A 13,850-nucleotide genomic window follows, 5' to 3' on the forward strand; every position below is an offset into this window, starting at 1 on the left:
CACCCCGGACGCCTTTCCCAGGGGGTTGTGCGTCCAGGGCGACCTGTAATTCCTGGGCCGACCCGACGAACTTCGTACCCCCGTCGAGCCGGTGGGGGAGGAGATTCCCACCTTCAGGCGAGGCCACGGAGCCTGGTGCTGTCCCAGATTCGTGTCTCTCCTCCCGGGTCTCCTGGTCCCCCCAGCTCTTCCCTAAACATTCGCCGTCCTTCATCATTAACTCGCTAGCTCTCCAGACCCGCCCACTAGAAAGGGGAGGCTGCCTCCCCTCCCCTGGCAGTAGGGGGCACCTGGACACCCCACGACCACCCTCGCTGCCCCCTCCTGCCTCGGCTCTTCCCGAGCGTGCGGTAAACCCTGGCTTCCCTCCAGTCACAAAGGAAACACCACTCTGTAGCACTGAGCTACTTCCCGCCGCAGCCTTGAAAGCCGCCCCTGCTTCTCAGCCCCGCTCACCCCGCATCAGTCGCCAGCTCGACAGCAGGGCAAATTCTGCACTTGGCAAATCCCACAGCCACAGCCTTCCCGGACCCGTCACACTTGAGGGCCTCAGTGGAACCCTCCCTTAGTGTTTGCCTGATTCCCTTTTCTCCCCCAGGAGCCCCTCTCAGCCCATAGGCTCCCCAGAGCACTTCGAGGCACCCAGACTCCACATTTCCGGCATTCAGTCTCCTCTCCTCCCTCGTGATGTCCCCGTGGCCGTGCACACCCAGTCACAGCAAGTGAGGACCCCGGCAGCCATCCAGGATGCCTTCCTCTGCTGCTCTGCTCCTCCCACCCAACCCCCAGGTCCCTGGTTTCCCCGCCCTCCGCGTTGCTGCGAGCAGTCCCCCTGGATGACCAGGGTGGCCCCCACGTCCACTCCTTGGCCACTGGGACCCTCCAGCCATGGCTCTCCTACCATCACTTCGTGCACGGCTCCCTCCAGCCTCCTCCTAGCTGCAGGTGCCTGCGGGACCTGCACCAGGCTGTCCTTCCTCCTGTGCTGAGCTTGTCCACCTCTGACCTCTCCACAGCTCTGCTAAGTCAGGACCTTTTGGGAGCCTGTGCTAATGTGGCCCGTGACAGCCGCCTTCTTTCTTATTCATGAGTTTCCTGTCTGCCTTCCTCCCCGGACAGAGACTGAAGTTACCCAGCTTCGTGTCCCACACCCACAGTATCCAGCGCATAGTAGGTGCACAGAGTTAGCCCTGAGTTTGCAGATGAGGCAACTCAGGCGCTCAGAGTCTAAAAGGGCACAGAGCAGTGGAGCTGGGCCTCGAACTCCAGGTTCCTATCCTGAGACCCACGCGGCCCTTGGGCTGCATGCCTGCTGTCCTTGCTGGTGGGAACGGCCACTGATCTGGCCCCCCGTGGTCAGCAGCTGTCTACGGGCACCTGTGTACCATGGGGTGGGATGGGGGCAAGCGAGGCTCCTGACCTCGGGGCTTAACAGTGTGGGGCAGGAGGCCAGCTAGAGCCCCAGAGGCCATCCTCGGGATGGGAACGAGGCCCAGGGTGGGTGCCGGGTCCACAGGAGTTCAGACCCCTCCAAAACAAACAAAATGGAAAGAAGCAAAACCAGGCCCCCTTACTGTCACCCCAGCCAAGTGTGGCCAGAGAGGGCCCTGGGCGCCCACTCTCTGCCTGCAGGCTGCTCACTCACTTCTTGCTCAAAAAGAATTCACGTCCTCTTTGACACCAAGCACGTACTTTACCGTGAACAGCCTCCTCGTGGTGGGGCCCCAGGCAAATCTTCAAAGGGCTCTGCTGAGAGAAGGCTGTCAGCTTAATGGGCTGAAGGGCTCCGCCATGAAGAAGCCAGTGGTCACTGGAGAAATCCCCATCCTTCCCCCTCCAGCAGAGGTGGCCCGGGCAGACCTACGGCGGAGGGAGGCAGGTCCCTGGCGATGGATGCCACACGCGGTGCGGCCCAGGCAGGTAAGATGTGCTGGCAGTCGGAAAGGATGCCGGGCAGGGGGCTTCTGTGGCCTCGAGAGAGTCCAGCGAAGGGGTACAGTGGCCACCGTCTGCTTTCCGCCAGCCTCGTGAGCAGGGCTGTGTTGACCAGGCTGGGCAGCTGCCCCCCCAGAGTGGACAGCCTGGGGTCAGAGGGGCCACGCCAGACCATCGCTCCATCCCTCGCTCAGTTGTGGGACAGCTGTGACCAGAGAGACCCCACACACAGCCTGGGGCTGTGTCTGTTCAGAAACTGGCGGTGGACAAACCGAACCCCTGCCTTGAGAACCCTCCCACCACCAGAGCCCCTAGACTCACTCCTCCAGGAAAACCACACACAGCGCTCCCATCAGCCCTCCCTGGAGGGGCCTCTCAGCACGCACACCGCCATCAGTGTCCTCGCAGGAGAGGAAGGGCCTACTCCCTTCCTCCGATCACCTTCCTCGGGACCTGTGGGAGCCAGGAGGGGCCGTGGTCAGCACTCCCGTGTGACAGGCGCAGAAACTAAGGCACAGACGTTAGGAAACTGGCCCAATACCGTCCGCTAATCAGGAACAAAGCACAAAAACCCAGTGTGCTTCCCCGGCAACCGTGTTGGAGTGTGCCCGTGCCCAGTCCTTGTGTGTGCCCACGGGTTCTGGCTGGCGTGCCCCACAAGGACAGCTGCTGGGATTACTTGGGACTGTCCTGTGGCGGCACTCAGCGGTGCCTGTGCACCAGGGAGAGCAAGCTGGAAGACAGAGGAAGGGGGCTGCGGGTCCCAGAGCGTGCGAGGGCCAGGTCAGCTCCTGAGAGACCTCAACGGGGCCGGATCCCGGGGAGGAGCCGGGCGGCTACGCCACAATAGCTACTCTTGGACTGCTGTCGACAACATGCTTCTGGAAAGTGTTGCTGGCGAGTCAAACTCTCCTAGAAGGTGAGCTGTTACAGAAATATGTTCACATATCAGGAGTTTGAAAAGGTTGCTTTTAATGCTTATTGGTACCTCCGCGTTAAAAAGTAACTACAATCGTCTCATTAAAGTTTCCACGTTAAACGCACAACTTTACCTCGTTATAAGGAATTGTTACAGAAAATGCCGATACCGGTATTTGAGACATACATTCCATCACACGGGCTGTGGATAGGAGTGTCGTGGTCCCACACACGGAGCCGTCCTCCCACACTGAGCGCCACCCCGAACGGCCTGGAAACCGAGGCGCACCTCCAGCCCAAACGTGCACCTCCAGCCTCCGCCCTCCCTTGGTGTCACACAGGTGTCACGGGAACAGCCAGCCGCACACACCTGCCCAAAGAAGACAAGTCACGGGGTCAAGCGGTTTAGACCCCCCCTCGCTTCGGAAAGCCAACGTTGTCGCGACAGGCCGCACGTTATTTACGCCACACAGAAGAGGCACCGTACAGGCGACGAGCTTCCAAAGACAGTCTCTCAGGCATCTGACGACCCCGGGTAATTTAGCACGTGCTGAGCGCGTCTCGGCAAGCAATCCGCTCCTCGCCGAACTGCTCCCACACGACGGGAACGTCTCCGCGGCCGGGGGCGCTTCAGATTAGGGGGTCCCGTGCCCAGTCCTCCTGGGGCTCGTCCTGAGGGCAGCAATCCCAGTCGTGGGAGAAGCTATGCCAGGGGCTCCTTCGGTCCCCGTCGTGATGGTGTCACACTCACCTGCGTTGGCTCCTGTCACCTAGGGGCCCGGTGCGCCTCTCAGGCCTGAGCATTTACGTCGTCGACAGTGTTCTTTCTCTCCCGTCGAGCGGCCCAGATGGAGATGACAGCCCTCCCCTCCCTAGGCTCTCCCCCACTCCACGCCTCTGGACAAGGTCAGCGCAACTCCGTTCGGCGTAACAGGCAGGGGGCACGAGTGTGCGGTGGTCGTGAACGCACCGGCCCACTGGGCTCCTCGCAGGGCCCCCGGGCAGGGAGAGGAGTGGGCACGGCCAGGGCTGAGGTAGAGGGCAGGCGGTCACAGAGACCCCACTCCTGGAGAGGGTTCGGCAGGCGACCTGAGCGGTCTGGTCCAGCCTTGACCAGCCTGGGGACTGGGGTTGACCGAGTGCGGGCAGCAAACTGCAAACGGAACTCGTGTTCTAGTCCATCATTCTGTGAGACACCACTACAAATCACAGAGAGCTAAAAACTCCTAGGTGTAGGCACTTAAGTTTGGTGGGGAACTCCCACGTTAGAGGATCACAGCAAGTCAGTTTAGCCGTTGGCCTTGCGCACAGCGCGTGGCTTGTACTGCACACGGAAGTATTTAAAAAAGGGAAAGACAGCTACGAGTGCACAGTCCGGGAAGCCTGGCGATGAGCAGGAAGCAGTTAGAGCTAATTCACTGATGCACAAATTGTATTTCATGAGGTTTATTCTTCCCACTCTACTGTTTACAGTTGGCAATTTTCTGAATGGATAAAATTGAGACTTTGCTACTAGCATTTAAGCTATGGGTGAAACTGTCACAAAGAGCTAGGCAGTTCTGTAGCCTGTGAGGTCCCAGCCTGGGCAGTGACGAGGGCGTCCCACGGCCAGCCACCACGGGATGTGCTGCATGTGGCCAGCGAGCACCCCGACACTGTGGGCAGGCCGCCCCTGTGTACCATGCGAGGACGCCCCTGAAGCCAGTGCAGGACTCCCCAAGCGTCCCCCCACGTCTCTGCTCAGCACCACAGCCGCCCCTGGACTCTGTGCAGGAATGGAAGCTTCACGTCGCACATTTTCGGCACAACTTTAAGATTTTATGTGCAATCGGAGGCAAGACTGTTACTGGGACTGGGAACGGTAGGGCGGGGGCAAGACAACCGGCCACGCCCCAACTGACTCTCCACCGTGAACATGGAAAGAGCAGGTGTAAACGTACCGAGCACCTCGACTCGCATCGGAAGCATAACTATCTTACTTTCCAACTAAGGAGTCAAGCCACCTGCCTACGCCCCACTTCCTCAGGGCCCAGTCCAGGCACCCGCACGTGGAAACCGACCACAGGCCTCACGTGGGCAGGTGTCTGCCAAGACCAGGTGCTTCTCCCTAAAGGTTCTGTATGAAATATGTCACAGACTTTAGGGGACAGGAAAACTCTTGTAATTAATTTTTTCTTTTAAACATTGTGCACAAGCTCCTATTAACATAGAAAGCATATATATTTCATAAATCACAGAAATATTAAAAAGTAGCACTCTGGTTTATCAGCTCATGTTACACACATATGTAGGCAAGAGAATGTATAAACCTACAGCAACAGAGAGGACATACCACTATCCGAAGAAACAAACCAAAACAACCAGGCTGTTGCAAAAAAAATACTTAGTCCCTTTACACACATATCCATTTTCATTAATGCAAAAACAATGCAGTGGTTATCAAATGTCAGAAGAAATCGGTATTACGATTAAGACGGTCGATCTCTGAGAAAAACTCGTGAACGCTTGTGTTGACCTCGGAGTTAGTTTTCTTAAAGCAGCGGTGGAAGTTTCTCTTTAAATGTACGTTTTTGTTTTTGTTTTTTTTAAACCGGCCAAACCTTCAAAAGCAGCTCAGCGCTGCGGGGTCAGCACACACACGAGCAGCGACTGAGGCCCGGTCAGTTCGAGGACCTCACTCCGCTCATGGTCCAGCATCTTCCCCGCAGGCTCGCATACGCGGGCCGACCCGGCAGCCACCGGCCCGAGGCCGCACGCTGCCCCTCCCGTCACCAGGCCTAGTGACGGTATCCCTCCCGAGGAGGGACTCTTCGCAGGAAGTGTGCGCTGAGGTCCGATGCAAGCTGGCCATCAGAACCAGGGCTGCTGGAGGCGGGGGCGTTTCTGAACGTGGGCAGCGCAGCCGTCTGGAACAGCGCGCCTCGGTAAGAGCGCGTCTCCGCCACCACGCCCCAGCGGCAGAGTGACCGAGGCCTCTGCAGACAGAATGTGGCAGGACAGAGAACGGGACACTGCCCTCCCGACACCCAGTCGTAGGGATACGGTAAAGCTTTCAGTTAAGGCCACGATTTTTCAGCTCTCATCTTTGAACCCTGTTTAGAAAGATTTTGCCTTTTTTAAAGGGCTAGCTCCCTAAAATACAGCTTAGCTTTTCAAACAAAACAAAACAAAACAAAACAAAAAAAAGACTTTGGGCCAGAGGATCCTATAATCTTTATGAAACTGCGCACAGAAGTCCACAGCCACTTACCCTCGAGTGAGGCCAGCTTCCCGCTGCGGGCGCACTCCCCGCGGGCACTACGCTGCCGCAGGGGGAGGGTTTTCCCAGGGTCCTTGTGCTGCAAGCAGAGTGGGGCCCGATGCCCATCGTAGGGGCCACGAGGCACACGGCCTGGTCCAAGGTGGGAGGCGTCCAGTGGCCCTGACCACAGTCTGACACGCCAACAACCACGCGGAATCCTTGGAACGGGACTGATCACAGCGGGTCCTTAATGGTTCAGTCTGTTGCCGCAGGAAGACGGGAGGGCCAGCCCTGCTCTGGGTGGGTGAGGCTGGCGCGCGGAGCGGCCCCCGGGAGGCGACCGGGGTGCGGCCGGGGGGCTCACTAAGAGACGCCCCCCAGAGTCAGCACATCAAAGCAAATGTTGCAAACTCGCACGGGCTTGTTCAGATCAAATTTTATAATAGGGATCTCCTTGGTCGAGCATTTATGGCACAGAAGGCGTCCGCAGTGACGGCTGTGGAGGCAAAGCGGGGGGCGTGAGGGGGGCCCCGAGGGGCAGCCGCCTCCCAGGGCAGGGCCGGGCCGGGTGTGCAGTGGCCGCCACGTGGCACCGACACGTGCGTCGTTTGAGTCCATGGAGACCCAGCCATTGGTTGCTGCCGGGGGAGTCTGGCTGTAACAGCCCAGCTCCGCGGTGCTGGGGGGCGGGGGGGGGGGGGGGAGACGCGCACCACGGGCGAGGGCAGGGAGCTGGGCCCCCAGAGACGCTGCTACAGGCACACAACCCCACACCTGGCCAGCGTGTGCGCGGGGCGCTGGCGGGTTCCCGCTGGTCACGGGAGAAGGCAGGAGCGGCGAGCCACCCCCCGACCCCGAAGACGACGTCGGGGCCTTACCAGTGATGTTTGCGCGTCGTGACTCCGAACTTGGCCGCACACTCATAGCAGGTGGAGCCGTCGCACCACGGAGGCTCCTTGGACAGCATGTCTGTAACACGGGCAGAGAGAAGGGCCCGTCAGAGTGACCGTGCCGGGCAGACCGGGGCTGGGAGTGGCGGGGGTGGCAGCGGTAGCTGGGGAGACGGCACCACGTCTGCGGGGGACACGGGCGGTCAGGGCGGCCAGGAGGACCGTCAGGGGCCGAAGGGCAAGGGGACGGCGGGGGAGCGGGCAGGGCGGGACGGGACGAGCAGGGGCGAGAGCAAGGGGCGAAGTGGCGCCGTGGCCAGCTGGGTCTACGGTGTGGGCGCCAGCAGCAGGGACACGGGGGAGAGCACAGCGCGAGGGGCCGTGGCGGGGCTCATGGAAGTGTGGCGCGTTCAGGCCGGGAACGGTCGGCTCCATTCGCTGAACGCCAGATCTGCCCGCACGGCTCCGAGGGCCGCGCCCACGCAAGTCGCCCGAGCTCGCGGGGAGGAGGCGGCACGTAGCCGGTGTCTGCCCAGCACCCGCCACGCTGGCCTGCGGGCGGCTCCAGCTGGCGCCACAGAAGCGCCGCACGCAGGCACCGGCTGGGCTACAGACCGTCTGCCAAGCGACGCCGGGCATGTCACCCACGCCAACATCGCAGAGCTGGCTCCTCTGCCCAGACCACGGGGCTGAGAAGCCCGCTCTGCGGCCGCCTCGAGGGGAAGGGAGGGCACTTGCAAACAGCAAGCCACCAAGGTGCCACTCTCCTCGCCACAAGGGAACAGAGGGGGAGCCGGCAGGGGCTGGAGCAGAAGGCCGCTTGGAAGAATGCAGAGAACCCGGATCCGCGGAAGCACAAGGATGTGCAGACAGATGAGCGGCCAGAGCCGTGGAGGGGTGACCGCCCCCCCACGAGTCGATCCGTGGGTGCCTTTATGGGCCTCCAGTAGGACCGGGACGTAGGGCTGACAGGGGCCCTGGAGCACCCTGGAAAGCGGCCGGCTCGGGTCATTCTGGGTTCAGAGGTCACCAGGGCACGTGAACGACCGACACCGTGCCCGTGTCTGCACTGGATGAGCAGCAAGTAGCCACTCACCTAAGAGTCTAAACAGAAGCTGCTTGGTGGCAACTTGGTAGTTGAAAATGTTCACCCCTTGGTTGTTGTTGACCCCGAGGCGAGCTCCCGAGCGGACGACGGCACGGCACAGGTTGGCATTCCCCTTCATGTAAGCCAACAGCAGCACTGGAAAACAAAAGCACGGGAGGGCTCCTTCCACCTGAGCCCCGACTGCTGCCGCCGGAAGGCGGCAGGACGTGCGTCAGCAGAGCCCCACTGACCGCCACGGGGGGCGCAGGGCGGCCCCAGCTCCAGGACACGCTCCAGAGCCACAGAGCAGGGACCAGACACTGAAGGAAAAACGCACCGTCCCACCTGCCTTCCTCCAGCACAAGCCTGGCCGGCCAAAGCCCCTGTCGCGTGACGTAACTCAATCTGGAGGCCCCCCCAGGGAACCCCGTGGGCGCCCGGCTCCGGCCAGGCCCTCCCGCCTGCCGCCCGCTACACCCACGGCAGCCCTTCTGCTTCCCTCTCCTGGGCCCCACACTTCAACTCCTTCTCATGACTTTCTAAACAGTCCAGGCGGACAAGGGTTATCATTTCAGATGAGCGAAGGGGCACAGAGAGGTTACAAACCCAGGGTCGCCTACTGGAACTGGACAGAGCTAGGCGATCGGAACCAGGTCTGTGCAACTCAGAAGCACGGACGTGACGCGCCTGCTCGTCGGCCTCCCGCCTCCCGGACAGCGGCCGGAGGGTGTGCTGGGCCCCCAACTCACTCCTGGGCCGACTCCCTCCAGCTCAGGCTCGTCATTGCCAGCTTAACAACACATTCATGTACTGAAGCCAAGAACTAACGATAAAATATTCAGTCCTGTGCTAAGGTTCAGGACGTTCCTTGGTGACAAAGCTTCTGCCACAGGCCAAGGAGGCTCTGTGTGGCAGGAGGGGGGGACCGGGAACATGGCGGCAGCACGGGGCCTCACCGCTGGTTCCTTACGTGAAAAATCGGGACGCACTGCCCACACCGCTTCACTTTCTGGGTGGCTGTGCGCATCCGACAAGAACACAAATGCAGAAGTACGTGTACAAAATGACTTGAAGCCATACAAATTAGCACAGCGACCGGGTAGCTAGAGTAGCAAGCACCAGGACAGGGGCCTCGTCTGTTTGTCACCTGCCACTTTTTCACAGCCCGTCAACACACGCACAACACACTTCCCCCTTCTGGAGCATCTGCAGGGTGCACAGCAGAGAGAGGAGGGCTGTCAGAAGAGACGGGCAGGCCTGCTTGGACCCGGGCACCAGGGACACTTAGATGCAGCAGCACCAGGGACACTTAGACGCACGCGTGCCCCGAATCAGATACTGCCAGACTCCACCCCAGGCAGCGGTGACAGCTGCTCACAGAACCTGCCACGTGCACCCACGGAGTGCCCTTCAATCGTGGCCGTGTGCCCGGCTCTTGGGTCTCCAGGACACGCGAGCACCGTATCACACACCCGTGTTTCCTTCCGCGTCCGGCTTGTCCAGAGGGTACTGAGGCATGCACTCCAGGAAGAGCTCAAAGATGGTGGCTGCGTTCTCTTTGCCGTACTGACCCAGGATGTGCAGCGGCGACTGGCCTCTGAGGAAGCAAGGTGGACAAGTTAGGTACAGACCCGCCATGGTCACCACGCACAAAAGACGCGATCTCTGGGCCTGTGATGCCGGACACAGTCAAGGACACGTAACAGGTCATAAAAGGTTTTCTACAGAGCATTTTCCAAAATGAAAATGTCCAAGGTACCGAAGCTGGTCCAGCGCCCCAGAGGCCAGTTAGCTGTATCGCATGCACCCGGGGCTGTTGCGAGGCGCAGTGACCTCCAGCCCTAAGGGTCACGCTAGGTGACACGGAGCCCAGGCCTCTGCTCCGGAACACAGGCGCTCACCGTAGATTGAAGGCTTCGGCGTCCACGGTGCACTCGGTCAGGAGGACCCGGATGTTGTTGAGCCGACCGTGCATGACCGCGAGATGAAGAGCTGGAGAGTAAACCCTCTTACTGTGCAAGCCCAGAAGCCCACGTGGGAAATCTCAACTGCTCACGGACCTCCCTCTAAACAGGACACAGCCAGAGCAGCCACTGTCCACTCACAGAGCCATCCCGTCCGGTCTTCACCACCCCCCAAGACTCAGTCGTTAACGCAACCTCGTAACACTTTGCTTCCTTTTTCCACGGTTACCCCAAGGTGAGACTTCCTGGTTTTACAGGAAACCGCTGTAGGCTTCTAGGGGTACCACGAAGATGGGAGGCTGCCCGGGGATGGTCGGTGGCAGGACAGATGCCCCGCCCAGAGCATTCCCTGCCACAGCTCTGCTGCTGCGAGAGCCAGCCTCCCTGAGGGAAGCAGGCCCACGGGTGCAGGGCACCTCCACCTCCGGACTGGGGGGCCTGCTCAGGGCACTCGGCACGGGGCACAGGGGAATGCCTGGCAGCTACCGTTATTTCCATTCTCGTCCAGAGCAGCAAAGTCCACCGCATTCTCCAGGAGGACGGAGCAGATGGTGGGCAGGTCCTGCTGGGCGGCGAGATGCAGGGCAGTCTGGCGGTGCTTGGTTAATTCGTTCACTTTGGCTCCTGCAAGAAGCTGTTGAGGCTCATTACGTGAGCAGCCTCCCTGCACAACCAGCAAAGGTCCCGCTTACGGGGCCCGAGCCCGCCCGCCTCCTGACACCCACGCGTCTGCCTGGCCGGCAGGGCCGGGAGCAGCACAGTCTCACACACACTCCCGGGGAGGCAGGAGACAGCAAAACCCGTCCCAGGCCGAAACCAGCAATCAGCAGGATGTCAGAAAGCCATTCCTCAGGACACAGGAACTCTACTTCTAAGATTCAGGAAATGAAACTACGCGGGACTGCAGTGAGTTCACTGTTCCACGTACAGACGTCCACTGCTTACGGTAGTAAAACCAGGTTGCCAGAAGGTTCAGTTATGAAAACTACTGCAACCAAACAACACAACAGGTGGCCACTGGGATGACAGACATGTGTGGTTTCACGTGGAAGGATGTCTGCGACACAGTAAGTCAAAAACAGGCGAGTTAGCAGACGGCATGATAGTGTGATTCCTCTGCAGAGAGAGAGAAACGTGTGCACACGCACACACTCCCTGAAGGCGTGTGAAAGCGTCTACACCACACTCACTCCAGTTGGGCGTGAAAGGGAGACACCACCAGCTTTATACCCTTACGCACGTACGGTTTCTCCACAATAAGCATGTGCTATTTCTATTTTGCTTTTTAGAAGACAGAAATTAACCGGAGAATTACAGAACCAAAAGCAGAAAGGCCCCTCAGACATGGTCCTGCCGCCTCATTAACCTTCCCCTTTCTGACAGAGCTCCGAGACAGCTGCTACAGGACAGAATCTAGTCTGTGCCTCTCCCGAGGCCTGAGGCCACCTGGGAGACTGGAGGCACTACTGGTCAGCTGCTCTGGTTCATACTCTGACTTCCAGGTCCCAGCCTCCCCAGACCCCGGGGCGCCCACTGAAACCACACACAGATCCAGGAGGACATGCGGAGGGTGCTCGCGGGCACGAGGGTGCTGCGTGTGCAGGGGATCATAGCTAACCTCGAAGATGGCTAACCGGCAGGCAGGGGAGTCTGGGTGAAGGTGCTGTTTCGACACGACCCGGCTCCAACACTAAACCGCATGGCTGTTATTGGCAAGGCCAGCTGTTTCTAGGGACTCCTACCCTCCGCGAGCTCAGGCCTTTGTGACGCAGTGGCAGAGCCTTGGTGAAGAGGCCGTGACCCTCTAAACTCCCGGCTCTCGGACAGATGGACACGTGGCCCGACTCCCCACTACTCCGAGGCCCACGTCTACCTCCTTGGCTGGTCCTCACACCCAGTCTGTGCCTGGTGCCACCAGACACCCCCCCGCCACCCCCACCCAATCGTTCTACAACCCACCTCACGGCCACTGCCTCCCCTCGGCCCCTGCGCTGGCGACCCTGCCCATGCCCTCACTCCCCACCACAAAGGTCAATGCTCTCTCAGCTCTAACACGTAACAAGTCATGAAGGTTTCTGAAAAAGTACTTTTCAAAAACAAAAATGGCAGAGGGGCACCTGGCTGGCTCAATCACTAGCGCGTGGACTCTCGGTCATAGGGTTGGGGGCTCAAGCCCCCCCCCCCCGTTGGGCAGAGAGCTTTCCTAATACAAAATAGGGGCGCCTGGGGGGCTCAGTCAGTTAAGTGTCCGACTTCAGTTCAGGTCATGATCTCACAGTGTGTGAGTTCGGGCCCCGTGTTGGGCTCTGTGCTGACAGCTCAGAGCCTGTAGCCTCTTCGGATTCTGTGTCTCCCTCTCCCTCTGCCCCTCCATTGCTCTCTCTCAAAAATAAACACTTAAAAATAAATAAATAAATAAATAAATAAATACATAAATACATAAATACATAAATAAAATTTAAAAATAAAGATAAATAAAAACTAAAAATAATAAAAAATAAATTCTTATTTATTTAATAAATAAATATTATCTAATAGGTCAAGCGCCCTGAAGGCTAGCTGTGCAGCACATCCTGGGGCTGACAGGAGACACCAGCAACCACAGCATTTAGGAGCCACCCAGGTGACGCCAGGCCCATAGCTCTGGACACGCTCTGGCTCCTCCGCTGCTGAAAGGATAAAGGCTGCTCCCTGTTCTTGCTCTGAAATGCCACCCTCTACAATCTGGTCCCGACCCGCCTCTCCAACCACATCTCCTACACTCTCCCCAAATTTCAACCACTTTTCTGGTGAAAGCACACCACACACACTCTCCAGGCTCCGCATCCTGGCTCACACCGCTCCCCTGCCCGGTGGCAGCGTGTCCTCTGGGAAAAGGCAGGCTCTGGAGTCAAGCAGAAGTGGCTAAAATCCCAGCCATGCTACCGACTCCCTCACAGTCTTGGCGGTGGTGGTGGTGGGGGGGGTTCTTTCTGACCTTACATCTTCTCCTTTGTAAAATGTAAAAACTTTCCTACACCTTTCTGCTTTTGAGAATTAAGAGTGGTAAGCTCCTTGACATCAGCATTGGTGGTGATTTTTTGGATCTGACTCCAATAGCAAAAATAAGCAAGTGGGGCCACAAACTTGAAAGCTTCTGCACAAGAAAGGAAACCATTAACAAATGAAAAGGCACAATCTGCTGAATGGAAGAAAATTTTGCAAATCATGTATCTGGTGAGGGGCTAATATCCAAAATACACAACTCACTGCAACTCAATAGCAAACAAAAACAAAAACAAAAACAAAAAAACAGAGGCACTTGGGGGGCTCAGTCGGTTAGGCATCCGGCTCTTGATTTCAGATCAGGTCGTGATCCCAAGGTTGTGGGATCAAGCCCTGCACTGGGCTCTGTGCAGAGCGTGGAGCCTGCTTGGGCTTCTCTCTCTCCCCCTCCCCTGCTTGTATGAGCTCGCACTCTCTCTCTCTCTCTCTCTCTCTCAATCTCTCTCTATATACATTTCAACAGCAAAAAAACCCCACCAAATACAATTTAAAAACAGGCAGAAGAACTGGACAGACATTCCTCCAGAGAGGACACACAGACGGCCGACGGACAGGTGAACAGAGATGCTCCCCATCGCTCATCATCAGGGAAGTGCAAACCAAAACCACGGTTAGCTGTCACCTCAAAATGACTGAACCCACAATACGAGAAAGTCTGACCGTGAGCAAGGACGTGGGCAGGGACCGTCATGTGCCGCTGGTGGGAACGCAAACTGGAGAACAGTGTGGAGGCTCCTCCACACGTTAGAGGCAGAATAACTATCCAATCC

At 58.5% G+C, this 13,850-nt stretch overlaps 1 protein-coding gene across 3 annotated transcripts in view; it reads right to left on the reverse strand.

Moving 5' to 3' along the window:
• Window positions 1-2,883: 2,883 nt before the first annotated feature.
• ANKFY1 (ankyrin repeat and FYVE domain containing 1) overlaps window positions 2,884-13,850 on the reverse strand; it is a 74,004-nt gene continuing 63,037 nt past the window's right edge. For 2 of the 3 annotated variants that reach the window (XM_045044970.1, XM_019817008.3), the window contains exons 20-25: window positions 10,522-10,669; window positions 9,973-10,063; window positions 9,544-9,668; window positions 8,081-8,227; window positions 6,973-7,063; window positions 2,884-6,590 (exon numbers count right to left, since the gene is read on the reverse strand). In XM_045044970.1, coding sequence (XP_044900905.1) covers window positions 6,458-6,590; window positions 6,973-7,063; window positions 8,081-8,227; window positions 9,544-9,668; window positions 9,973-10,063; window positions 10,522-10,669 — 735 coding nt within the window. In that variant the 3' untranslated portion in view covers window positions 2,884-6,457. Of the gene's footprint in view, window positions 6,591-6,972; window positions 7,064-8,080; window positions 8,228-9,543; window positions 9,669-9,972; window positions 10,064-10,521; window positions 10,670-13,850 lie in introns of those variants that run through there. The other variant, XR_006589779.1, reaches the window with a different exon arrangement.

Source organism: Felis catus, chromosome E1, assembly GCF_018350175.1.
Source record: "Felis catus isolate Fca126 chromosome E1, F.catus_Fca126_mat1.0, whole genome shotgun sequence".
Lineage (NCBI taxonomy): Eukaryota > Metazoa > Chordata > Mammalia > Carnivora > Felidae > Felis > Felis catus.